This window comes from Vicugna pacos, chromosome 9, assembly GCF_048564905.1.
Source record: "Vicugna pacos chromosome 9, VicPac4, whole genome shotgun sequence".
In the NCBI taxonomy this organism is placed as follows: domain Eukaryota; kingdom Metazoa; phylum Chordata; class Mammalia; order Artiodactyla; family Camelidae; genus Vicugna; species Vicugna pacos.
In genome coordinates, this window is record NC_132995.1 from 69,804,152 (window position 1) to 69,831,860 (window position 27,709).

Consider the following 27,709-nt stretch of genomic DNA (forward strand, 5'->3'; position numbering starts at 1 on the left):
AAAACTATGGTCTTTTTCCCTTTAGGGTTTGGAGTTACTCTAGGATTAGATAGATGATAATAAACTTGTTGACAGTACTTCTGTGGATATATATTGCATAGAGAGTCTATTGAGTGGATGTAGTTTGTGGATCTGAAAAAGAAATTTTGTGTATGCATAAAGGAAGGGAATATGATTTTTCTGGTTGTAAACATTCCAAGTATTCTAACATTAGTTCACATTTAAAATTTTTCAAATGAAATCGCTCATAAATCAATTTGATCATTTGAATTGGTAATTTTTTAATGTGAAAAGTTGTTATAAAATTGATGGTTTGTCGTTCAATAGATGCTGTTTGAGAAAACTCAGGCCATTAAGGGTGTATACTAGGCCAGTAGTAGACATACCAAGTTGTTTATCTCATTTAATCCTCACAACAACTTCTTTTTACAGGAGAGAAAAATTTAGCCTCAGGTTAAAAACCTGATTACTTCCCTATGGAAAAACAAGAATTTAAACTTCAGATCCAGTGTGCTTTCCAAACATCAGTTCATAAGTTAGAGGCAACCTGTGGAAGATCTTGTGGCTTATGAAGGGAAACTTTAGCTGTACAAGTGACAGTGATAATTCATTTCATGTGACTGTTTCTGATAGTTGGGCATATCTTTTCACACAGGAGAGTGAGTATTAGAGTGAGCATTGAACTACAATCAGTTTCTAATCCAGTTCACAGAAAGGTTGGTATTTATTTCTTTTGAAATAATTACTTGTCTTTTTTGGGCCGATACGGTAATTTCTGTACATTATAATTACTGTTGTTCTTTAAGAATGTGAGATCTTTTGTTACGTCCATTTTGCTTTTTACTTTTGGGCCATTTTGTAACTTGCAGATCTAGGGTGCTAGAATCTGCTAAGACAACACCTGAGAGATTATTGTACCGTGTATTTCTAAAGCACGCAAGAATTGGGGTTTGGGACAGCAGTCTCCTTTGGTTTGCTCAATGTACTTTTAAGTTGCTAGACTATATATTGCTACTGTGTAGAACTGGCATTTCACGTAACGTGAGAACAGAATGAATTGAGGCACTACAGGGAGATACTCTTCAATCTTTGACTTTTGAAGAGAGACACTTAAAACATCAGTCTTATATGATCTTCAGAAGTATGAGTCGTTAACAGAGCATGGGCATAGAATAGAGGGCTGAGAGTCTGTTTTCTCCGTGTCATAGCTTTCCCTAAACATATTCAGGGACCTAATAGTATTAGTAGCAGCTTCAGGTTTTTATAGCATTTCAGTGGGTTTCAAGAAATACTTAAATAGAAGCTACTTTAAGAACAGGGCATTCTGAGGCAGAGCAAATTGCCAAGTTTCCAGGGTAAAGATTATGTATTTTATTTCTTACATGTTATTCCTTATGCCTGCTGTACCTCTTCATTTTCTTGTTCTACTCATAAGTGGTTTAGATTTTTCTAGGACCCTAGCAGTTCCTCAGTAGCTACAAATAGATTTTATTTCAAAGTAGAAACTTATTCTTAACCTGAATGCTTATTTCTTTATTAGTCCTTCATTATCTTATAGCTGTGCCTGTGTTCCTCGCGCTGCTGTTCTCGGAAGTACATAATTTCTGTGTACTTTTCTGCCAGTTTTAGCTCCTGTGATGATCTGCCATATGGTAAATTTAACTACCTGGAAAGTGGCCTCTGTGAAGGGTATTCATTTCATTTAAAACTGGAAACAGATGGAGTTCCACATCAGAGGCCACCTGGGGTGGGAGAGAACAGGCTCTTAGGAAGAAGCCCTGGCAGCCTGTCACCTGACACCCTGTCCTCTGTCTGAGAGACAAATGCTCCTTTCCTGTCTAGGGGGTGGGTGACTGTCATTTCTGCTGATGTATTTGCCACTTTTGAAATACCAGACAATTGACTTGAGAGAAACTGAAAATATAATCGAATATGATACAGTCAGTGGTAAAGAGTATTTCTGTCATGGTGTCATAGTGCAGCAAGGGCTAGGTCTGAATTTTCCTAAGCCTCTGATAGAGTGATACTCCTCACCTTTCCACTCTTAGCATTTAATTAATTTTTATGGACTCCCCTTGCCCATGTGGCTCTCAGGGAGCAGAAATATCTACCCCTGTTAAAGATGCTAAGTCTCTAAAGACCAATGAAAACCCAGCAGCACCAGAAAGCAAAGTCATCTGAACTATAGCAGTGATGTGTTGATGTTCATTGGAGGATTTCACTTCCAGGAAGAAATTACTCTAAAAGCCAAATCTACTGGAAATGTTAAAAAATAACAATCTTTCTTTTAGGATTTGGTTATCCGTCTGACTGATGATACTGATCCTTTTTTTCTGTATAACCTTGTTATATCTGAGGAAGATTTTCAGAGGTAACTAAGTTTATTTTTCTGGTCTTTAATCTAGGAATAAGTTATGTTTTTAAGTTTTATGAATGTATCAATACTGTTCTCTTTGAAACACATACCTATTAGGAACGTTTAGGTATTTTGGAAACTGAAATATTTATACTGTGATTATTCAGAATGTTTTTGAAAATAAATATTTCATATATTATCAGAGTTCTGCTTAAAGCAGCTCAGAGATTTGGAACTTTGGCTAAATTTATTGACCTTTTCCTCCTACTGAATAAAATCTAAAAATAACAAAGTTCTGTGGCTTAGTTCTTGATTATAATGGGTATTCAGTAAATTTAAAAAAACTTTCAAGGTGTTGATTATAATTAAATACAGTAATTAAAATTAAAAAAAATCTTGTTTCATGTCTTCTGTATAGTTTAAAATTCCAGCAAGGTCTTCTGGTTGACTTCTTAGCTTTCCCACAAAAATTCATAGATCTCCTTCAGCAGTGTACTCAAGAGCAAGCCAAAGAAATTCCAAGGTAAGTCTCAGGAGAGCAGTACATCATTAAACTTCTCTCAAGACAAGCTCGGTTCTTAGACAAGTTATAGCAAAATATTTTCTATCTATTATAAGTACCTCTGTCTATTTTTTAAGTTGTAGTGAGAGCTTCATAAATCTCACATTTATAAAATGAGGAATATTTACCCCTTAATTTTTATGTCTTCACAAAGCCGTCAAAGTTACCTAAAATATTTAACAGCATCAAGTATATTTTTTCCAAAGGTTACTTACCAATTATAGTTATTATAAAATATTGGCTATCTTCCCTGTGTTTTATAGTATATCTTTGTAGCTTATTGTATACATAACAGTTTGTACCTCTTAATCACGTGCCTCTGTATTGCTCCTCCCCTTTCTCTCTCCCCACTAGTTTGTTCTGTATATCTGTGAGTCTGTTTCTTTTTTTATGTTCACTAGTTTGCTGTATTTTTTAGATTCTACATATAAGTGGTATCATACAGTATTTATCTTTCTCTGTCTGACTTATTTCACTTAGTGTAATACCCTCCACATCCATCCATGTTGTTGCAACTGGCAAATTTTTATTATTTTTTATGGCTGAGTATTATTGCGTTTTGTATATATATACCACATCTTCCTTATCCATCTGTCTGTTGATGGACATTTAGGTTGCTTCCATATCTTGGCAATTGTAAATAATGCTGACTAATGATGACTGTAGCTCTGTAGTGTAGTCTGAATTTAGGGAGCATGATTCCTCCAGCTCTGTTCTTTTTTCTCAAAATTGTTTTGATTCTTCGGGGTCTTTTATGTTTCTATACTAACTTTAAAATTATTTGTTCTAGTTATGTGAAAAATGCCATCAGTATTTTGATACGGATTGTGTTGAATTTGTAGATTGCCTTGGGAAGTATGGTCATTTTAACAATATTAATTCTTCCAATCCATGAACAGGATATGTCTTTCCATATGTTTGTTGTCTTCAGTTTTTTTTTATCAATGTCTTATAGTTTTCTGAGTACAGCTCTTTTCCCTCCTTAGATAGGTTTATTCCTAGAAATTTTATTCTTTTTGATGTGATGGTAAATAGGATGGCTTCCTTAGTTTCTCTTTCTGATAGTTTTTTGTTAGTGTTCAGAGTATGTTTTTATTTAAAAAAACATGTTTTTATAATGAATTTGGAAGAGAGGAATAAGGTTTTGTGTGTGTGTGTATGTGTGTATCCATATTTGTGTAGTGCTAACACCTGAACCTTGCACTGTTAAGTTCTCCACCCTCTTATCTATTAGTTTCATCAATTGATGTTTGTTGTTACTTCATTAGGAACTACAAAATTATGCTTTTCGAATTCCATTATTCTTCTAGTATTTATTAGGTATAATTCTTTTATAAAGAAGAACTTTCCCTCATCAGTTAGAGCTATTTGATTACTCCGAAAGTTCATATAGGAAAGGAAAAATGCTTAATTCTTACTTTTAAATTGTCAATTTTCAGAGTAAGGAGTGGTTACTGTCGTGGTTTCCATGTGTTTTTGGTTTGTTTTCATTTTAAGTCTTGCTTTCTCTCTCGCCTCATCTGTCTCTTCATTGTGAACTCATGGACATTTATATATTTACTGTGTTTCAGTCCACAGATAAATGTCCATTTTACTCTTTATATTAATTAGTCCAGTTTTACCATTGGGAGTACTTTCATATTGGCCCCTATGATTCCAATAAGCCCCTTTTCTGATCCTTCTAATCATTGATGATGATCCAGTGAAAAGCTCAACGATTCAGTAGGAGAGTTTCACGACTTCGTAAATGTGTTATGTGGCACTTTCTTTTCAAAGGTTTTTGCTACAGTTAGTTTCTCCAGCAGCTATTTTGGAAAACTCGCCTGCCTTTCTAAATGTGGTGGAGACAAATCCTTTTAAGCATCTCACACACCTCTCACTAAAACTTTTACCTGGAAATGATGTGGAAATAAAGAAGTTTTTAGCAGACTGTTTGAAGTGTAGCAAGGTAAGACTTAAGTTTGTTGTTCTTTTTTTTCTTTTAAGTTGTTCTTTTAAAATAAAATAAGTCCCAAAGGTCTCTGATAAACCGCTGAAGAGCTATATTGCTATTAGATTTTGTTTTCTGAATAAAGTTTTTTTAAAAGATGCCCAGGAAATTTTTATAGCATATAATGACTTTATTTTATTTTATTTTTATCTAGTCATGGCACAACAGGATAGAAATGGACCAGGATTGGGAAACTTAGGTGCCAGGTTTCTACTAGCTTTTTGTGACCTTGGGCAGGTCACTTAAACTCTTGGTGTCTTGGTTTCATCAGCTGGTAGATATGTATGGAAATATCTACCCTATCTGGCCTATTTTAAAGGAGATAAAATATATGAAAGTGTCTGGAAGATTACAAAGTGCTCTAAAATTGTTTAAGGTATATTGCACAAGGAAATAACATTGGGACGCCTTGTAGGAGTTTTCAGAAAGTCCTTTTAGTTGAATGCTATAGATCAGTGCATCTCAAAATTTAGTGGTTAGGCAAATCTTCCGGGCATCTTACTTGTGAAGATTCTAACTCGGAAGGTTTGAGGTGGAGCCTGAGATTCTGCCTTCCTAATGAACTCCCAGGGCGGGGCTGATGCTGTATTTTGCTGCACTTTGGGTAGCACAGCTACAGATGATTAAATTGTAAGCTGCATAATTGTATTATTTTTGTAAATAGGAAGAAAAATTATCATTGACCCAATCACTAGATGATGTTACCAGGCAACTGAATTTCACACAAAAGGTAATTCACATTTCATTTTCTCTTTGTAAGACATCCAAACATAGGCTCTGAATTGCTTTTTGAATCAAATCTAGGCATTTGTGGGTTTTTTTTTTTTTCCAAATCATGCTTCCAAGGAATTCCCTTTCCTTTTTGATACCTTTACTGTACCAGTTAATTATCTCAACCTGGTGCTTTTTCTCCTTGATAATGAATTCTGTCCAAACATTTCTGTTATCCCCAATATGCGACACGCTCCCTCCAAGTCTTCATTAAATAAGGTAATATATAGGATCTGTCATTTGTTAGTTCTCTGCTTCTCTTTTATTCACCTCGTTCCTCTTGTCTAAATGGCTTTTCAGTTCCTTCTTCTAAATCTTTCCCTTCCTTCCTTCTGTTAAGCATTGCCTTAATCCCTCTGATAGGCTTATCATCATTTCATTCATAGCTACTCCTTGAAATTGAGGACCAAAGTATCTGATAAGCTGCATGACTTCAGGCAGAAAATTGTCCTGCACAGCATGGCACCTCTTGGGATCCGACATAACTAGGTTTTACGTGCAGGAGTAAACTACAGTTGACCCTTGAACAACACAGGGGTTAGGTGCGCCTACCCACTGTGTGGTTGAAGATCCTCGGGTAGTCAGCCCTCCATGTCTGTGGTTTTGCCTGCTCGGATTCAGCCGACTTTGGCACTGTAGTATGTATTTATTGAAAAAAATCTGAGGATAAGTGTACTTGTACATTTCAAACCTGTGTTGTCCAAAGGTCACCTGTACTGTTTATGACTGACTTGCTCTACCCTGGGTTGCTTTATTTCTTAATGCCAGAGGAGAGAATTGGGTGGTAAAGAGCCAGATTTAACTAAAAGATTAGTAATAGTTTAGCTGTGGACCATTTTAGCTCTAAAATTGCTTTTATTCTGATCTTGATTTCTTCAAATTCAAATAGTTTCTATAGGAAAAGGCTTTGAGTATGTCTTAAAAAGCTGTGATTCCATTTTCTTTTATATCCTTTACAAATATTGCCATGTTCTAATTAACATATTCAAGAGTTTTAATATTCTGTGTTGAATTCTAATACAGACATTATCGGAAAAAATTCAAGAATTAGATAAATTACGTAACGAATGGGCATCACACACAGCAGCGTTGTCAAATAAGCACTCCCAGGAACTGACGAACGAGAAGGAGAAGGCTTTGCAGGTATGAACATTAAAAAAAACTGGAAAAATATTTTGTTATTGCTGTTAGTCATCTTGTTAATTATAAGAGTAATATATGCTTGCTTTAAAATTTTCAAACAGTGCAGAAGTATGTAAAAATTGTCTCTCTTTAAGTCTTATTACCCAGAGATAATTTATAACCACTTTGATACTTGTTTTTCCATATTTTTCTCTATATATGTAAATAACATATAACTTATAAATAGTTGTTTATATTTATAAATGTAGAAATATGTATATTGTATATAGTTATAGATAAGTACAACACATATTTGAGTTTTGGTTTTGTTCTAAGATAATAAGGTCCTACTGGATATATTGACTGTAACTTTTTCACCTCACATGACATCATTCTTTAACAGTTCAGAAGTGGCTGCGTAGCATTCATTATTTGGGTATGTCATAAATTACTTAACTGCTTACCCAGCTGGTGGACATTTAATGCTTCAAATTTTGGTTATTGCAAATAATGCTTCAGTGAACGTTCTTTGTTCCTAGACGTGAGACTGCAGTATATGTGTACCTGTCTGGCTTCCAAAGAGTGCTAAGTCACATGAAGTGACTTTTGGGGATTTAATCAAATAATCATATCATGTTTTTCACCTTAATAATGTAATGAGTGACAATAATTTCCAAATGTGGAACCCTGTTTAAATTCACAGAATATATTTAGCCAAAGAGATTTTTACTATTCTGTTGAATCAGTTTGCAAATATTTAATTTAGGATGTTGCATATATATATTCATAGGTGATACTGATCTGAGATTACCCTTTTTCTGAACCCTGTGTTAGTCTGCTAATTAAAATGATGGGTTCTGGACTATGAATTATCTAGCATTGTGAAAGTTATGAGAACATTTTCCGGTTTTCTCTACGCTTTGGAACAGCCAAATAACGAGGAATTATCTGTTCCTTGGAGGCCTGATAGAATTAGCCTTTTATCATATGAGTCCGGTATTTTTTTGAGGCATTTATTTTGAGGGGTTTTTTTTCCCCATTTCCTTCATGATTATTGGTCTGTTCAGATTTTCTATCGTTCCTTTCCCTGAGTTATTTATGTTAGCTTGTATTTCCTTAGAAAGCCAAGTATTTCATCTCTGTTTTAAATGTATTAGTACAATGTCATACATACTGTCTTAAGATTTTTAAAATCTTCATACCATTTCTCTTATGTTCTTAATTTGTTTTGTCTTTTAAGGGACAAAGACTTTAAAACCAGGCAGGCCACTCTTCTCTTCCTGCTGATAAATATTCTATAGGGCAGTGATTTTAAGACTTTAAAGACCAGTGATTTTAAGTGTGCATCACAATCACCTGAAGTGAACAGAGTAGAAAATGTAAATGTTGTAATCCTATCCATTACACTTTTTTTTTAAACAAGAAGTCCAAAATTCTAATGATCACTAGTATAAAGCCAGTTCTTCATTTTATAGCCTTTGGCCTCTGTTGCCTTCAGTATGTGTGAGTACCCTCAAACAGGTACAGTTAGCATGTTTACCAAGGTTGCATTTTCAGTTTTATATGGGCTCTTTCCTATTAATTTGTGATTTCTTTCTTGTATCTTTAAGAAAACATAACTTTTATAATCAGAAAAATATTCATTTTAAAATGTGTTTAGGATTTGATAGTGTTCGTCAACAGAAATTACTAAGATAAGTTTGTGGTACTATTCAGACAGATTGTAGTTACAACCATGTTCAGATTTTACTGTTGGTAAAATGTAACAACTAAGTATAAGACTGAACTAATGAACAGTATCTTGTCAATTTTACAAGTTTAGGTGTTTTTTTCATTAGAAAACATATATACTGGTTGTAAAAAACTGAAACAGTGTAATGTTGTTTAAAGCAGTTACTCAAAGTTCCTTACGTGCCTGCTCATTTGTTTTTTCACACAAATAGATTCACACTACATATACTATTTTGCAGTTTGTTTTTTTGAAAACTTAATCATTTATCATTCTTCCTTTAACTTGAAGACTATTACTTCTAAACATATGTGGATTTAGGAGAAATAGAAATTATGAACAAAATCATAGTGGTAAATTTGCCTTTGTTGACCTTACTGTGTGGTTCATGAAATCTGTAGTTGAAAATAGATCCTCTTAAAAAGAGGGAAATCTTATGAAGAAGAATAATTAAGTTTTTTTTTCCTTAAAATCTTCTCATACTTTACTTGTTTCCGGTTTTTTCTTTGAATTTTGGTGCTATATTTTATTATAAAATAGACACAGGTTCAGTACCAACAGCAGCATGAACAACAGAAAAAAGATTTAGAAATCCTCCATCAACGAAACGTCCAGCAGCTGCAGAACAGACTGTCTGAGTTAGAATCGGCTAATAAAGACCTGACTGAAAGGAAATACAAAGGAGACGCCACCATCAGAGAGCTCAAAACAAAACTGTCTGGTGTTGAGGAGGTATTGGCTGTTGTTGTGTTTGGTCTTTTTTCCCCCCCAAATTTAAGAGCATGTTTTACTTTGGTTACTTATTGCTCATGTGGATGGTGCCCCTCTGGATGTTCTGCAGGGATCTCTTGTGGTCTTAGGGTGGTCAGTTCAAAGACTACCAAAAAAAATTGAGAATCTGAAATCTAGTTAAATGGGCTAATTTAGAACAGAACTAAGGTAAAGTTGGATCTTTTTGGTTCGGTTCTTGAGGAGCAGCTCATCGGCACAGCCCTCAGATTCTTCAGTGTACTTTTAATGTCAGCGCAGTGTCTGGAGCTCAGGGTGCTCAGTGTTGACAGGGCTGGGTCTTTCAGCCTGCTCAACGTATCGCACCGCTATGGAGTTTACTGTCTAGTAATAATGATAATAACACAGTAACGATAATAGTTTATGCTTACCGAACGCTGTTTTAAGTGCTTTGCATAGATTAACTCATTTAATTAGAACAATTATTTTAAAGAAGGTAATGTTATTATCCCCACTATACAAATGATGAAACTAAGGCACAGAGAGGTTAAGTAACTTGTCTAAGTTTGCATAGCCAATAAGCAGAAGAGTGAGGATAGGAACCCTCTATTATCTGCCTATCTCTAGTACTACCTTGTTCTTTTAGGCAACAAATTTAAAAAATCTTAGTAGTACTTTTATTGATGCTTTGGCACTGATGATAAACTCCTTACAAGCACTGTCATACATTATTGTCCTATGAGTTGTTAGAAGACATATATATAGTTTTGTTATGTCTATCATATTTAAATATAAAGATCAGCCGTATTCTAACTCAAAAGACATCCAACTCCCTTTCAGCAGTCTGTTATGCTTAGAAACTCTAAAGCCTGACTGATTTTGTGTTCAGATCCTCTTAGCATTCTGCCCAACGATAGGTGTCTTCAGTCCCTCCTCCCTACTCCCTTCACCTTTCATGCCAGTTAGTTAGTTAGTAAACAGTTCAGCTGCCATAGTACATTGCACAGTGAATGCTTCACTGTGATGCTCTGTGGTTTCTTCTTTTTTAGCCCTGAAAGTGACCAGTGTATAAACAGTGTGGTTTGTTACATTGATTTTCATATAATTTAATCAAATAGTTCTTCCAGGGTTTTCAAAAGACTTTCAAATTATGAGTCCTGGGAACTTTCCTTTTTTAACTTTTGAGTATTGTTACCTAATTATATTAAAGTATACCTTTTAAATGTTAGTGCCCTAAAAATAATAATTACTGTCATTTATTAGGTATTTACTATGTATCAGCTATATGCTACGTAGTTTACGTAAGGGTTTTTGTGAAGATGAAATGAATTAATTTCTGAAGTGTTATTTCTGTTTTACAAACTAGGGAACTGAAAATTAAGGATGTTAAGTAATTCCCAAGATCACACAGTGGAGCCAGGTTTTGCATTTATCTGTTGTTAGCACTTCTAAAACTACTTGGTATAATAGTGCTTCTAAAACCCCTATGTTATAATACTATTAAAGTATTTTGTAAATTTTCTATTAAAAATGAAAACTAACTAGGAATACTACATAGTGGACTTTAGTATACTGGCAACATTTGGGCTGGTATTAACTGATTGAGATGTGATCTAGTCTAGATTTTTACACAGTCGATTTTTAATTAACAATTATTGTTTGCTTTTGCTTTAAAGCTTGAACCAAAAGGAAATCCAGAGTGTTAACATATTTGTTGAAGTGAAAAGATATTTGTAGTATATTCTATGAAGAAAATTATAAAAGTGCACTATATAGTCGCTTTAAAAAAGTAAATCTGTATAGATAAGCAAGAGAGAAAAATGTTAACTCTAGATTATGGCTCTCACCCTTGGCTACCCTTCGAGTCAGTTGGAGAGCTCAGATCACACCTGACAGCAATGAAGGCAGAATCCCTTGGACATGGTACCAGGCATCGGGAGCTGTGAAAGCTTCCCAGGGGATTCCAGCATGCAGATTAGACGGCGAATCACCACATAGATGGCAGAGTGATAGGCTTTATTTGTTTATTTTATGTATTTTGAAATTCTGTTACAATGAGCATTTATTACCTAAGTGATTTCTTAAAACTGTAAATTTCAGAAAGTTCTTGTTGCTGGTTTTTTAAAGTTGTAGTAATTAATTCATAAATCAGGATTGTTTTATTTTCCCTTGTTGTGATTGAATTAACACATTTTACAATTATATTCCAAATCTACAAGTCACGTAGACCTTTAGAGAGAGAGACCTTCATGTCCTTTAAAGAACATCAATACTAGACCTTTAAAACTATTAAGGAGACTTTTTCTATTTTAAATATCTTAGTTATAAATAACCAAACCAGTCAACTTCCCTTTTTCATAATGCGTCCTTCTTTCCGTCCTCTAGGAGCTCCAGCGGGCTAAGCAAGAAGTTCTCTCTTTGCGAAGAGAGAATTCTACACTAGATGCTGAATGCCATGAAAAAGAAAAGCATATTAATCAGCTACAAACAAAAGTGGCCGTTTTAGAACAGGAAATCAAGGATAAGGACCAGCTTGTTTTAAGAACAAAAGAAGCATTTGATACAATCCAGGAACAAAAGGTCTATTTTAAAATTTTCTTAAATTGATGATCATATTTATGAGTGATGCTTTACATAAATAAACACAAATGTCCTAATTATTCATGTTTTTAAAAATACATGTCAGGTGGCTTTAGAAGAAAATGGTGAGAAAAATCAGGTACAACTAGGAAAACTTGAAGCTACAATAAAATCATTATCAGCTGAACTTCTTAAGGTTTGTTTTTAAAAGCTTAATAGAATATTAATATTTCATTGGATTATATAGAGATATACATATGAAGCTCTTTTACAGGCAAATGAAATTATCAAGAAGTTGCAAGGGGATCTAAAGACTCTAATGGGTAAATTGAAACTGAAGAATACAGTAACTATTCAGCAGGAGAAACTCTTGGCTGAGAAGGAAGAAAAATTACAAAAGGAACAAAAGGAATTACAAGATGTTGGACAGTCTCTCCGAATTAAAGAGCAAGAAGTAATTAATATTTTATATTTTTTGTTTGTGTAACTATTTGCAAAGCATAACAAATTTCCTCAGATATATTTTTTAAATTTCTGCTTTGTTATATTAGAGAATGGCTTTGGCTTTTTTCCCAAAAGAATGTGACTATAATGAACAGAACTTAATAACCTATTTCAGTTTGAGAAGTTACTTATCATTACTGAAATACCTCGTTCATATGTATGTGTGCGTGTGTGTATATATGTATATGTGTATATGTATAATTATGTGTACATATATAATTTATTACATTGATCAGCTGATTTCTTTCTTATTTAATAATAATAGTAATTAATTACTCAATAGTAATACATTTCTTCAGTTTTTATTTTAGTCTTTATTATACTTACTATGAGGATTATGTATTTCAGGTATGCAAACTACAAGAACAATTAGAAGCAACTGTTCAGAAACTTGAAGAAAGCAAACAACTTCTGAAAAATAATGAAAAATGTAAGTATTTTACCTTTTTTATGTAAATGAGGTTTGTAGTTTTATTCTCAACCTGAAAATTTTATTTGAATTAATAAATCTAGGTAAATCAAGATACTGCTATACACAAATAATCTTTAAATATACCATCTTAATATCTTTGCTATAGTAAATTTTATCATCTACCCTATAAAGCATTTACATCATTATAAAAAAAGAACCTATCACATGTATTGTAACCCAAAATTAAAACTTAATAGAATATTAATATTTAATAATAATTAAAGATGTTGACAATATTGACTATAATTTTCTATTTAAATTCTTCACTCCTTGTTATAATTGCTGTGTTTAGCTACTAGTAATAATATGAATTATTTGAAACAAAAATAATGAGATTAAGCTTTAACTGTTTCTCAGTTTCTAGTATTGATTATCAGAAATAAGAATTTGAACTTTAAATAAACTGTAAAATATCCTTCTAGAAATGAAAACCTTCAAAGAGATCCTTGACTAGCAGAAATATGTGTTTCTAATCGTAAAAGAGTAAGGAATCCTGTGGCAGTTTCTAAAATAAGATCGTTAATGACAGAAATTTAGGTGAATCTATATTATTCTCCTGTGACATAAGGTGGTTTTAAAAACTTTAAAAAATTTCAATAAAACTTTTCAATAGTCTTCTAAAATTATTAGAAAGATTAAAATATTCAAAATTCTTTAGCTTGATTCTTGTTGTTTTGTTTAAGTAATCACATGGTTAAATAAAGAACTAAATGAAAATCAGGTAGTGAGAAAGCAAGATGTGTTGGGACCTTCTACCACCTCACCTCTACATTCTGGGAGCAATACCATCAGAAGTGGAATTTCTCCAAACTCCAATGTGGTAAGATTTAAATTAAGATGTTGTGAATGTTCTTAGTAAATTTTTGAAAACAAAAATGTTAGGTTCTGGTACTAATATGACTGAAGTTCTAGTTTTTGATACTGAAGTAGAGTTTAAGTTGCATTTGGAAGTAGGACGTAAAGGTATATTTGTTCTTAACAAAGAAGCTTTTAAAGGCACATTTGTAAGATTTTGATGAATATACAAATCATTCAGCATTAACTAAAGTAATGCCAAATGTGCTGAAAAACTGTAACACACACACACACACACACACACACACACACGAAGTATTTAGGAGACCTCAAGAAAGGAGAATAGATTATGGCCTCAAATTTAGAATTGGGATGGAAGGAGCCTAAACAGAATTCCATTAGAAATAAAAGAGAAAGGCTTGTCAGCTCTAGATTCTGGAAGAACCTAGTTACACGATTTAAGCTTTCTGGCTCTGAGGACCTGAGGTCTGGTCTCAGCTAGGCCTACATATTGCTAGGAAGTGGCCTTGTACGTACAGCTGGGCTTTGGGTCTCCTGTTGATCATAAACAGTTTCACAGAATATCAGCCTTGGACGAGACCACTCTGTGATTGTGATGGATCAAGGCAAAAACAAGACAACTTTATAATCATGTCTGAACACAGACAAAAATATGACATTGCCAAACCACACAAATGGGCAAGCATCCTTCTTTCCTGGCTAAAGTGTGACTGCTACTCATTACCAATTACAGTTTCAGCCTTAATACATTCCTCCTGTCTTATTAGATAAAATTTATTCAGGTACCCAGTCATACAATTATCCCCGTTTCTTAATAGCATTCAATCCACAGCAAAGCCTCATGTCCTTAAACTGTTCCTTAAATCACCTAACACATGCCCAAGTCCAGTAGGCAAGTCCCTTTAACACTGCCTTACTGAGCCTCCCCTCTTACTAGGATCCTCACAGCGTGTGGTCTTCTTTGTTGCAAGGAGCAGCAAACACAGCGTGTACACTATAGACATGTTTCTGGTAGTCTTTGGAAGGCATTGGCGGGGTATTTAAAATGCAAATCCGTGATCACTTTGAATTATTAGCCTACCCTAGTAAATGAAATAGTACTTGATGTTTAAAGAAGGGAAAATATTTCTGCTAAATTGGGAAAAGGTGCAGAATGAAATGCTTGGTACTGAATTACAAACTTGAAAAAGCTTGATAGGCTTAATCTTAACGACTGATGATAAATAGCTGTGTGAAAGGTGTATTTGTCATGCAGCCGCTGATGCACGTAAGTGCTTCTTAAGATCTGTGTTTTGTCCTCTTACAAAACTAAAGGTTTCATGACATTACTAGTGAGGTTACTATATTGAAAATCAGTGGCAGAGCAGACTTTTGTCTTAGTCTACTTAAGAGCACAAACATTATTTCTACTCAACCTGGTAGAAAATTATTTTTATTTTATCCCTGATTGGACTCTTGATCTATGACTCTAGCTCCTCACTCCCCTTTTCAGGAATGGGGAGGCTTAGAGGGAACCAAGGTGATTCAGAGGTCTTTGTTTTACTTCAGTTCAGAGGCAGGTTCCAGTGGTTTTGTTTTGTCTAAACTTACACAGCCACCCTGAAGAGCTCTCTGGGCAAAGGTATCCAGCCTCATGCTGTATAATAAAGCAGAGTTTTGTAGTGTCATCGTAGACAAAATTGGCCTCCGAGATAGTGCTCTTAACTATCAGGTATTTAATAATAGATGATGGATCACCAAATACTACTCAGAACTCATTTCTCATTCTTAACCTTTTTTATGTTTTTATTTTTAGGTTGATGGTAGACTGACTTACCCAACTTGTGGGATTGGTTATCCTGTCTCCTCTGCGTTTGCATTCCAGAACACCTTTCCCCATCCTCTATCTGCCAAAAATACTATCCATCCAGTTTCAGGACCAAAGGTAGCCAGATTATCTAATACGCTCTTTTTGGGGAAAAAATATAGCAGTTTATAAACATGCAAATGTTTTTTCATTTAAATTTTTTTTCTTTGATCAGTTGCTAAGTATTAGGTGATGTATAAGATGAGTTTATTTCTGAATAGTATATATGCTTACGGGAAATATATGCACTATATGATATTTTTTGGGTCAGTATAACTTATAAAAACCTGGATATCAGCATGCTTAAACTTGATTTATTCCTGTTCAACCTCTCCATTTTTATTCATTCTTTTACTTACATCTCCTACAACGGTCAAACTTATCTAGAGTTACTGACTTCATATTACTGGTATATTATTAGTTGTGGTGACATTTTTGGATTCCATTGTCAGGATTTAAGGGTCTGATAGGTGGACTTATAAAAAATTGTAAAATACACTTCTGGCAACATTATCTCAAATAGCATATGCTTGGCAATCCCTCCAAACCCTGATTTATGTGCTAAGGCTTCTTTCCACCCACTTTTCATCATTATTGTTATTACTAATGTCTTAGATTTATACATTGTTTTCCTATGTATTATAATTCTATTTTCACAGTAATTTAATCCACCCAGATGAGCCACTAATTCTGTTTTCTTTCCTAGCTTTAGGTCCAAATTGACTTTTTCCTAAATCATGGAGATAAACGTTTTTGAAAAGAATGTTTTATAAAAGATAGAGTTGAGGACTTTGGAACTGCTGCTATAAACTGTTTGTCAAATTGGTTTTGAGCTGCCCTAAAAATAAGTTGGAGGTGTTGCCTAGGCATGTACTTCTTATTAGTTTTAGCCTTATTAACTATCGTTCAGAGGTATTGAGAATTCTCAATGAAATGAGAAGTAAGCCTGAGTTTTTATGCTTAGAATATTACTATGTGAAGAGTATTTAGATGCATTTAATTGGCTTTTCTTACATTGCTTATTGAAAATTGGATATGTGTATTCAAAGGAATACTATTTTTAAAACAAATATAGGTATATTCAAGTATGCTTTACATCTTGGTATCAAATTTTTTCTTCAGAATTATTGAATTCACAGTTGCTTTTTATTATAAACAGCTTTCCAGGAATTTATATAATGTTCAAAATGAGGACAAGACTTTCTGCAGATAATTGCTTAGTTGGTAGGATTAAATATGACTTATGAAATAGTAATATTACCTTTGTTATAGCTCTTATGGAATCTGAGGAATTATTATGACAAGTATGTTCATAAACATGGAAGCTTTCAGTGATTTCCTGTTTTACTGATCTCCATATTTTTCTTTTCCATTATGGTTTATTAGAAGATGCGGAGTATAATTCCCTGTGCTATTCACTAGGACATTGTTGGATCTCCATATTCTTTTTTTTTTAAATTGAAGTATAGTTGGCTTACAATGTTGTGTTAATTTCTGGTGTACAGCATTGTGATTTAATTATACATATATATACATATTCCTTTTTATATTCTTTTTCATTATAGGTTATTACAAGATATTGAATATAGTTCCCGTGTGCTATACAGTAGGAGCTTGTTGTTTATCTGTTTTATATATAGTAGCTAGTATCTGCAAATCCCAATTTATCCCTCTACCCTCCCCTTTCCCCCTGGTAACCGTAAGTGTTTTCTATGTCTGAGCCTCTTTCTGTTTTGTAAATAAGTTCATTTGTATAATTTTTTTAGATTTCACATATTAAGTGGTATCCTATGGTATTTTTCTTTCTCTTTCTGGCTTATTTCACTTAGTATGACAATCTCCACTTTCATCCATGTTGCTGCAAATGATATTGTTATTTTTTATGGCTGTGTTGTATTCCATTGTATGTATTTACTACATCTTCTTTATCCATTCATTTGTTGATGGACATGTGCTTGTGTTGCTTGTGTCTTGGCTATTGTATATAGTGCTGCTGTGAACATTGCATCTCCATATTCTTTTGATCATGCATACCTAACAGCAAGAGCAACAACAACAATGAAATCTTTAATGAAATCTTTAAGCTTGAATCTCCAGTATATGAATATTTAATTGTGAATTGAATCCATATACTACTCAATTATAGTGGTTTAAAAAGTGGAATCTAGCATTAGAGTTTAAATCCTGCCTCTATCAGTATGAAGTTGGGCAAGCTACCAACAAACAAAAAACAACATCCAACGGTTATATTTCAGTTTCTCCAGTTGAAAAATGGAGCAATAGTTTTATGTATCTTACTGGATTATTGTGAAAGTTAAGTGAACTAATGCGTTTGCTTAGAATAGTGCTTGATGTATAAGTGCTTCATTAATATTAGCTATTATTAATAAACTAAAAATAGAAATTAAAGAATGAGATTAAAAATATGTATAGAAAGAAAAATACCATATATCACTGATATATGGAATGTAAAAAAAAAAGAGAACACTAATGAACTCATCTAAAAACAGAAACAGACTTGAAGACCATAAACAATCTTATGGTTACCAGGGGAAAGGGAGTGGGTAGAGTTAAAGTTAGGAATTTGAGATTTGCAAATGTTACCCATATATATAAAAATAGATTTTAAAAAATTTTCTTCTGTATACCACAGGGAACTGTATTCAATATCTTATAATCTTTAATGACATAGAATATGAAAACGAATATATGTGTGTATATGCATGACTGAGACATTGTGCTGTACACCAGAAATTAACACATTGTAACTGACTGTACTTCAATTAAAAAAAATTTTACTAATCAGTGTCACAGGATTTTTTTTCTCATGCCTAGTGGGTGGTTGTAATCACTGCCTGCGTTGGAGACCACTGATCTAGGTAGTCTTGTGCTAGCAGCTATGGCGATTCAAACATGTTCTTTTAAATTCAGTTAAAAAAATGTTTAATACATTGAATCTGTGATATATCTGATTTCTTAAAATCTTAATTTCAAGATTTAGTACATTCAAGTATGTTTAACTGTGAGGATGTAAAATAACATGAGTTAAATTAAATAAGAAGCAACATCATGCCAAAGGAAGTACATAGGAATATTTTAAAAGATTGTGCCGTGCTGACCAATAGATCACTGGATAATTTTAAAACAAGACAGACAAAATAACTTGTTTCTTCTGCTTTATTTTTGAAGACAATAGTCTCCAAGGGTTCATTCATTCAGTAAATACTGAATGAATGTCTACTGTGGCCAGACATTGTTCTAGTTGTAAAAGATAGAGCAGTTTGTGGTGAAACACCACTGTGATAGTAAACCGTAATGTCTTTCAAAGTAAACTGTTATTAAAGAGGAGATGTTATTTGGGTCAAAGAAAATGCTTGTGATAAGATCTCTTAAACACTGTAATTTCTGATTCTTTTTGTGTGGCATAAATTCACAAAGTAAGACATGATCATATTTCATTGTGGAGATTATGAAGTAGATGAGGGATTTTCCACAATGAGAGAAGAGCTATCTAGGATCAGATGATTAATTTATTTTGATAGTGTTTTTAGCGCAAAGTGTGTATTTACAGACAGATTTTATCTAGAGATAGCATTTCTTAGTTTGATTAACTACCTCATTCACTGGATGGTTCTAAATTATTTCTATTTCTTTTGTATTAACTATTTTAAAAAATAGATAATATATGAGCATGGGAAGCTCCCAAACGTATAAGAGAATATACTATTTATATGTCCCTCCGGGGGTCCCTAGTCCACTCCTCAGGAAAAAAAAAAAAAATCACTGTTAAGAATTTCTTGTGGTATTTTCCAAAAATATTTAAAGGATATACAAGGATATCTGTAAATGTATGTGTGTTTGTATACGTGAGTGTCTGTATAGATAGGTATCAATAGTGCATGCCGGCTGATCTACACTTTGCTTTTTTCATAGAAATATAAAGTATCTGCTTTGGTGAAATAACTGAATCGTTTGCCCATTTTAAAATTTGATTGTTTCTCTTATTACTGAGTTATGAGTTCTTCATATATTCTCGATATAAATAGTTCATCAGGTATGTGATTTGCAAGTATTTCTCCCAATCTGTGGTTTCTTTTTCATTTTCTCTTTTGAAGCACAGAAAGTTTCTAATTTGATTAAGTCTAGTTTATCAGAGTTTTTTCTTTAGTGAATCATGCTTTTGGAATCATATCTAAGAACTTTGTCCAGCCACAGGTTGAAAATAAGATCTGTGTTCCACTCTGAGTTACTTTTTATGTATGGTATGAGGTTTAAGGGTCTTGGTTCTTTTTTTATTTTGGAATGTGGATATCCAATTATCTCAGTAACACTTATTTAAAATACTTTTGTTGTTCAGTTGTCTAGACACTTTTGCTGGAACATTTGACCATAAATGTAAGGATTTCTGGGCTCTCAATTCTGCTTCATTGATTGTCCTTGTGCCAGTACCACACTGTCATGATTACTGTGACTTTATTAAGTTTTTTAATTGAGTAGTATAAATCTTCCAACTCTCCTCTTTTTCAAACTTGTTTCATTATTTTAGATACTTTATATTTCCACGTAAATGTTTGGATCATCTTGTCAGTTTCTACAAAATAGTCTGCTTGGATTTTGATAGAGTATATAGAATTTATAGGTCAATTTTGCAAGAAATGTTATTTTGACAATATTTAGTTTTCTAATCCATGAATGTTAAATGTCTGTTTATTTAAATGTTATTTAATTTCTCTCAGATTTGGCAGTTTTCAGTGTCAAATATTACAATTCTTTTACTAAATTTATTTTTAAGTATATTATTATTTTGATGCTATTGTGAATATAATTGTTTTATTGATTACTCTCTCGGAGTATTTATTAATGCTGTATAGGAATGTAATTGATTTTTATATATTGATCTTATTTCCTGAAACTTGCTAAAGTCATTATTAGTGGTTTTTTATACATTAATTGTTAATGATTGTGTGGTTTTTTTTCTTTCATCATTTAATAAGTATATTATGACTTTCAAATATTATATCAGCCTTACAGTCTTGGGATAAACTTCACCGATCTAAATGTTAGTCAGATCCAGTTGGTTAATTTTGTTCAGTTCTTCTATATCCTTGTTGTCTTTCTATTTGTTTTATCAGTTACTGAGAGAAGAGTTTTGATATCTCCAGTTATTACTTTGGATGTTTCCATTTCTATCAGTTTAAAAACATTTGTTTTATTATTGAAAGATTCTTTAAATTCTATAGTGCTTTTACAGTTTTCAAAAGTTTCACACACATGATTTCATGTAATCTCATAATAACCCTTTTATCCCCCCTTCTCCTCTGTTGCCCCTCCCTCTTCTGTCTCCCCACTGGTAACCACTAATTTATTCTCTATATCTGTGAGTCTGTTTCTTTTTTGTTTTATTCTCTGGTTAATATTTTTTAGATTCTACATATAAGTAACATCATACAATATTTGTCTTTCTCTGATTTATTTCACTTAGTGTAATGCCCTCCAAGTTCATCTTTGTTGTTGCAGATGGCAAATTTTCATTCTTTTTTTATGGCTGAGTAGTAGTGCATTGTGTGGGTGGGTGTGTGTACACCACATTTTCATCCATTTGTTTGTGATGGACATTTAGGTTACTTTTGTATCTTGGTAGTTGTAAATAATGCTGCTATGAACATCAGGGTGCACATATCCTTTCAAATTAGTGTTTTTGTTTTTTTGGATATGTACACAAGAGTGGAATTGCTGGTCTATTTTTAGTTTTTTGAAAAACCTCCACACTGTTCCACAGTGGCTGCACCAATTTACGTTCCCACCAACAGTGTAGGAGGGTTACCTTTTCTCCACATCCTTGCCAACGTTTGTTATTTGTATTCTTTTGATTTTAGCCATTCTGACAGATGTGAGGTAATAGCTCATTGTGGTTTTAATTTGGATTTCCCTGGTGATTAACGATGTTGAGCTTCTTTTCATATGCCTGTTGGCCATTTATATGTCTTTGAAAAAATATCTATTCAGATCTTTGGCCCATGTTTTAATCGAGTTGTTTGTTTTTTGATGTTGAGTTGTATGAGCTGTTTATATATGTTGGATATTAAACTCCTTGTCAGTCATACCATTTGCAAATATTTTCTTCCATTCAGTAGGTTGTCCTTTCACTTTGTTGATGATTTCCTTTGTTGTGCAAAAGCTCTTAAGTTTAATTAAATCCCATTTGTTTATTTCTGCTTTTATTTCCTTTAGGAGACAGGTCCAAGAACATGTTACTCTTATTTATGTCAGAATGTTCTGCCTATGTTTTCCTCTAGGAGTTTTATGGTATATGATCTTTAGGTCTTTAATCCATTTTGAGTTTTATTTTAATATATGATGTTAAAGAATATTCTAATTTCATTCTTTTACATGTAGCTGTCCAGTTTTCCCAGCACCATTTACTGAAGAGAGTATCTTTTCTCCATTGTATAGTTTGCCTTTGTCATAGATGAATTGACTGCAAGTGTGTGAGTTTATTTTTGGGCTCTGTTCTGTTCCACTGATCTGTCTGTTTTTGTGCCACTTCCATGCTGTTTTGATTACTGTAACTTTGTAGCATAGTCTGAAATCAGGGAGCATGATTCCTCCAGCTCTGTTCTTTTTTCTCAAGATTGTTTTGGATATTTGGGATATATTGTGTTTTCATACACATTTTAAAATTACTTCTTCTAGTTCTGTGAATGGTATTTTGATAGGGATTGCGTTGACTTTGTAGATTGCTTTGGGAAGTATGATCATTTTAACAATATTAATTCTTCCAACTCATGAACACAGTGTGTCTTCCCATTTGTTTGTGTCAACTTCAGCTTCTTTCATCGGTGTCTTATGGTTTGCCCAGTACAGGTCTTTTCCCTCTTTAGGTGGGTTTATTCCTAGGTGTTTTCTTCTTTTGGTAAACGGAATTGTTTCCTTCATTTCTCTTTCTGATTGTTCATTGTTAGTGTTCAGAAATGCAAGATTTCTTATTAATTTTGTATCCTGCAACTTTACTGAATTCATTGACGAGTTTTAGTATTTTTTTGGTGGTGTCTTTTATATGTATAGTATCATGTCCTCTGCAAACAGTGACAATTTTACTTCTTCCTTTCTAGTTTGGATTCCTTTTATTTCTTTTTCTTCTCTGATTGCTGTGGCTAGGGCTTCCAAAACTATGTTAGATATAAGTGGCCAGAGTGGATATCCTTGACTTGTCCCTGATCTTAGAGGAAATACTTTCATCTTTTTAACATGGAGCATGATGTTAGCTGTGGATTTGTCATATGTGGCCTTTATTATGTTGAGGTATGTTCCCTCTGTGCCCACTTTCCAGAGAGTTTTTAATATCAATGGATATTGAATTTTATCAAAATCTTTTTCTGCGTCTATTGAGATAATCATATGGTTTTTATTCTTTAATTTGTTAATATGGTGGATCACACTGATTGATTTGCAGATATTGAGAGATCCTTGTATCCCTGGGTAAATGCTACTTATTCATGGTGTATGATCCTTATAATGTATTGTGGGATTTGGTTTGCTAATATTTTTTTGAGGATTTTTGTATCTATTTTCATCAATGGTATTGGCCTGTAGTTTTCTTTCTGTGTGTGTGATATCTTTGTCTGGTTTTAGTATCAGGGTGATGGTGGCCTCATAGAATGGTTCAGAAGTGTTCCTTCCTCTGTAATCTTTTGCAATAGTTTGAGGAGGATAGGTGTTAACTTCTTCTCTGGCTGTTTGGTAGAATACACCTATGAAACCATCTGGTCCTGGACTTCTATTTCTGGGCATTTTTGTCTTGTGTATTTTGAAGCTCTTTTGTTAGGTTCATAAACCTTTGTAATTGTTATCCTCTTGGTTGCTTGACTCTTTTATCAGTATGTAATTTCCTCCATTTTTGGTAATTTTTCTTGCTCTGAAGTCTCCTTTGTTTCATATGAATATAGCTATTCAGATTTTCTTTTGAGTGATATTTCCATGGAATATCTTACTCCACCCTTTTTCTTTAAACCTGTCTATCCTACTTAAAATGTTTTTCATGTAAAGAGCTTATCTTGTTTGTTTCCACCATTTTTCATTCATTTTCCTTTTCCTGACTTCTTTGTGGGTTATTTGGACATTTTATAGTATTCCTTTTTAGTTTTTCTGGTTTGTTTTTGACTATGTCTCTTTGTATAATGTTTTTTTTTCAGTGGTCTCTCCAGGTATCGTAATAAACATATTTAGCTTTTCACAGTATCTATAGAACTAATATTTTATCACGTCAAGTGGAATATAAATACCTTACTAGCTTATAGTCCCTTACACCTTTGTCTCTTTATGTTTTGGTATTTCATATGTATTATGTCTATATACATTGGAAACTTCATCAGACAGTGCTATAATTTTTGCTGTCAACTATTATACATGCCTTAAACACTCGAGTGGAGAATCATTGTTATACTTGTCCCTGTTTACCATTTCCATTGGTCTTCCTTTATTCCTGGTGTTTCATGTTTTTGTCTGATATAACTTCCCTGAATAATAGAACATTCTTTCATTTTAGGGGAGGTTGTCTGTCAAAGAAGTTTCTTTCTTTTTCTTTATTTGGGAACACCTTTCTTTCATCTTCATTCCTGATCAGTATTTTCTTTGAGAAACCTGAAGTAAATTCCATTATTGTTCAACTACGTATAATGTGTCCTTTTTCTCAGGCTGCTTTTAAGATTTAGTCTTTTAGTTTTCAGCAGTTGGTGATGTGTCTGGGCATGGATTTATTTGACTGTATCTTTTTTAGGATGAGTTTTTTGGATCTCTAAGTTGATACGTTTTGCCAAATTTTTTAAGTGTTCAGCCATTATTTCTTAAGTATGTTTTCTGTACCACACTCCTCTCTCCTGGAATTCAGGCAACAAGAATGTTTGACCTTTGTCTGTTTTGCTATAGATCCATGAGACTCTCTTGTTTCTTTTTTCTTAGATATTTTTTTCTCTGTTCTTCAGATTTGATCATTTCTATTGATCAAGCTTCAAGTTTACTCTTTGCTCTGTACTCTCCATTCTGCTACAGAGTCTATCCAGGGAACTTTTAATTCTTAAAATTCTGTTTCTTTTTCACATCCTCTGTTTTTTGGTGAGACTTTTTCTTTACATTTATTTCCAGAGTGTTCACTTTTACTTCCTAGAGCATGATTATAATAGAGATTTTTAACTGCCTTTCTGATAATTCCATTATCTTTGCCATCTTGGTGTTGACATCTGCTGGCTTATCTTTTGCCTTGCGAATTTCTTAGGTTTTCCTGGTTCTTTGTTGAGTGATTTTGGATTGTGTCTGGATCTGATATTGAATAGTATATAAGTCTTTAGATCTTAAAATCCTAAGAAGAATGTGAATTTTTTAAATTATAAATTTTATTTTAGTTGTTTTAGCAAATAGTCTTGTTCTGCTCAAGTTGCTAGTTCTGCCTTACCTTCTGTAGATGGCAGTTCCTGTGTCGGTTCAGTCCTTAAGGACTTTGCCATGTTATTTGGATCTGTCTGTGTTTGCATCATCATCTAGTGGCTGTTTTGTGACTGAGCAGTGGTTTATTCCATAGTTCAGTTCTCAAAGCCTTTGGTATGCTAATTAGGGTCAAATCTTGCATATCCAGCTTAGAAGTGAACCTAGCAGTTCATACACAACTTTATAGGAGCTCTTTCTTGAGTTCCTTTCTGTGATTTCCCACACATTTCTGAGTCCCCAGGGTCCTCCTTCCTGGATACTGGCTAGAAAGCATGGGCCTGAGTTCCCCTGGTCTGAGACACACTTCCTGCAATTGTGTCTGTATCTTAGGAGCACTGAGAAAGAAAAAAAAGTAATGAGAGTTTCACCATGCTGGTGAGATCACAGCATCTGTGATCAGAGGATGTGATTCCCCTATTTCAGAGTTTTAGGGGCCTGCTTGGCCAGTTCTGTTGTCACCATTACCCCTATGGCTTCTGTTTCTGTAGAATTGTCTCTGTTTCTGTAGAACTGTCCGGTGGTTGGGGCAGAAGAGAACTGTGGGGAAAAGGGGCTTTTCCTCACTCTTTGACACTTAGAAATTTCTCTTTTCATTTTCCTGAACAGAAAGAAGAATATACCTTGATATTGTACTCTGGCTTTCTTATTAGTATTTATATGATGCATCATTTTCTATCCTTTTACTTTTATCAATCTATGTCTTTATAAAAAGTGGATTTTCTGTAGATATTCTGTACTTAACTCTTACATTTTTATCCATTCTGACATTGTCTTTAACAATTTAAAGTTTAACGTATATGTTGATGTTTATCACCTTGATATTTGTTTTCTACATATCCCATCTGTTCTTCTTCCCTCTTTTCTACTTTAATCCTGCCTTCAGTTAATTGCTCATTTTTGCATTCTGTTTTACCTTTACTATTGGCTTTTTGTTCTCTCTGTAGTTTACAGTCTACATCTTCATCTTATAATCTATCTTTAAAATATATTACTTCCCATATAACAACCTTAAAATAATATAATTCTATTTCCTCATTCCTGACCTGCTAACTATTGTCAAAATTTTACTTCTGAATTAGTTATAAACCCCACTTTTTTTTTCTTTAAACAACCAAATGTCTTTCGAAGAAATTAAAGAGGGAAAAGTCCTTTTGGTTTACCTGTATATTTTCGATTTACATGCTCTGTCCCTTTGTATAGATCTGCATTTTCATCTAGTACCATCTCCCTTTCTCCTGTAACTAAGGTTTCTTACAGTGCAGGTCTTTAAGATTTCTTACAGTGCCTGTCTGTGGGCAATGAATTCTTTCTGCTTCTGTCTTACATTTATATTTTTGGCATTATTTTCTCTGCATATAGAATTTCAGGTTGGCAAGATTCTGTTTTTTCCTTTCAGCATTTTGAAGATGTCATTCCATTGTTGTCTGGATTGAATAGGTTTTGGCAAGACAATCAACAGTCATGTTTATCACTTTTCTTCTAGAAAGTGACTTTTTTCTCCAGATGCTTTTTAGATTTTTTTCATTTATTTTTCAGCAACTTTTTTATAATATATGGTGTGGTGCATGTCTTTTATTATCCACTTGGGACTTTTTATTGAGATCCTTTGATCAGTGGGTTTATATATAGTTCACCAGTTTGGAAAATTCTGGCCATTAGTTCTTCACTTTTTTCCCCCTGTTGTCTCCTTTTAGTACTCCAGTTACACATGGTTGATCACATGATTTTGTCCCATTCAGACTTCATATATTTATTTTGTTATCATTTGCTTCATTTTATACAGATTCTAACATTGTGTCTTAAAGTTTGCTAACTTTTCTTCTGTAAGTGTTTAATTTGCTATTAATCCTATCCAGTGAGAAATTTTCATTTTAGACGTTGAATTTATCACCTCTATAGATTCCATTTCATTTTTTATATCTTTTGTTTCTCTCATACTAGATTTCCATTAAATTTTTCAGAGTTACATTGTTTTAACATGTCTGTCCTTGTTCTGTCATATCTGGGTCTGTTTCTGTTGACTGATTTTTCTTGGTATGACTCATATTTTCCTACTTATTGTCATCTATTAATTTTTGATAGGATGTGGAACATTGTCCATGTCACATTGTTGATTGTCTGGATTTTGTTGTCTTACTTTAAAGAGTGGCAAGTATTTAAGTTACTTGTGGATCCCCGTGGTCCCTTTGAGTTCTTTTTTCTGTTTTTTTTTTTTTTTCTTTAGCTTTACTAGGATGCATTTAAAGTAGCTTTTACTTGGGGATAGTTCAGCAGTTACAAAGCTGTGACCATTTATAGCTCCCCAGTGAAGGCCTTAAAATGATTACAAGGACTCTCTACTTTGTCTCCATGAGTATAAACCTTAGAAATTGTTCAGCTTAAAACTCTCCTGTTGTATTTGCCCAGCACTGTGGATTTTTACCCTGTGCATGTGTCTGTTACTCAGCAAAAACTCAAGGGGATTCATGTGCAGATTTCTGGGGCTTGTTCTCTTTATAGCTCTCTTTTCATCAGAATTCTGCCTTTTAGCCTCCAGTCATCTCAGCCTCTCTAAACTGATTCTGATCCCCTCCACTTAGCAGGGATGTTCTTTCTCTGTACCTAGGAAGTGCCTCTAATTAGGAAGCGGGGTCAGTTGTGCAGATCACATAGTTCTCTCAGAGATCATAGTCTTGCACTGTCTGTTTTTGAGTTTTCTAATTATTTATGAATGGTGGCTGGAAACTATGTTATGTATTAATATCTTAGACTC

General features: G+C 33.5%; 1 protein-coding gene across 3 annotated transcripts in view; it reads left to right on the plus strand.

The window, feature by feature from the left end:
• Window positions 1-27,709, plus strand: part of SASS6 (SAS-6 centriolar assembly protein) — a 37,435-nt gene that overhangs the window by 4,651 nt on the left and 5,075 nt on the right. The window contains exons 2-15 of one of the 3 annotated variants that reach the window (XM_072968129.1): window positions 656-716; window positions 2,292-2,371; window positions 2,775-2,879; window positions 4,695-4,866; window positions 5,573-5,638; window positions 6,703-6,822; window positions 9,071-9,262; window positions 11,645-11,839; window positions 11,946-12,035; window positions 12,114-12,293; window positions 12,692-12,773; window positions 13,499-13,635; window positions 15,427-15,555; window positions 19,411-19,531. In XM_072968129.1, the coding sequence (XP_072824230.1) occupies window positions 656-716; window positions 2,292-2,371; window positions 2,775-2,879; window positions 4,695-4,866; window positions 5,573-5,638; window positions 6,703-6,822; window positions 9,071-9,262; window positions 11,645-11,839; window positions 11,946-12,035; window positions 12,114-12,293; window positions 12,692-12,773; window positions 13,499-13,635; window positions 15,427-15,555; window positions 19,411-19,440 (1,639 nt within the window). In that variant the 3' untranslated portion in view covers window positions 19,441-19,531. Of the gene's footprint in view, window positions 1-655; window positions 717-2,291; window positions 2,372-2,774; window positions 2,880-4,694; window positions 4,867-5,572; window positions 5,639-6,702; window positions 6,823-9,070; window positions 9,263-11,644; window positions 11,840-11,945; window positions 12,036-12,113; window positions 12,294-12,691; window positions 12,774-13,498; window positions 13,636-15,426; window positions 15,556-19,410; window positions 19,532-27,709 lie in introns of those variants that run through there. The other 2 variants (XM_006197359.4, XM_031680392.2) reach the window with 2 other exon arrangements.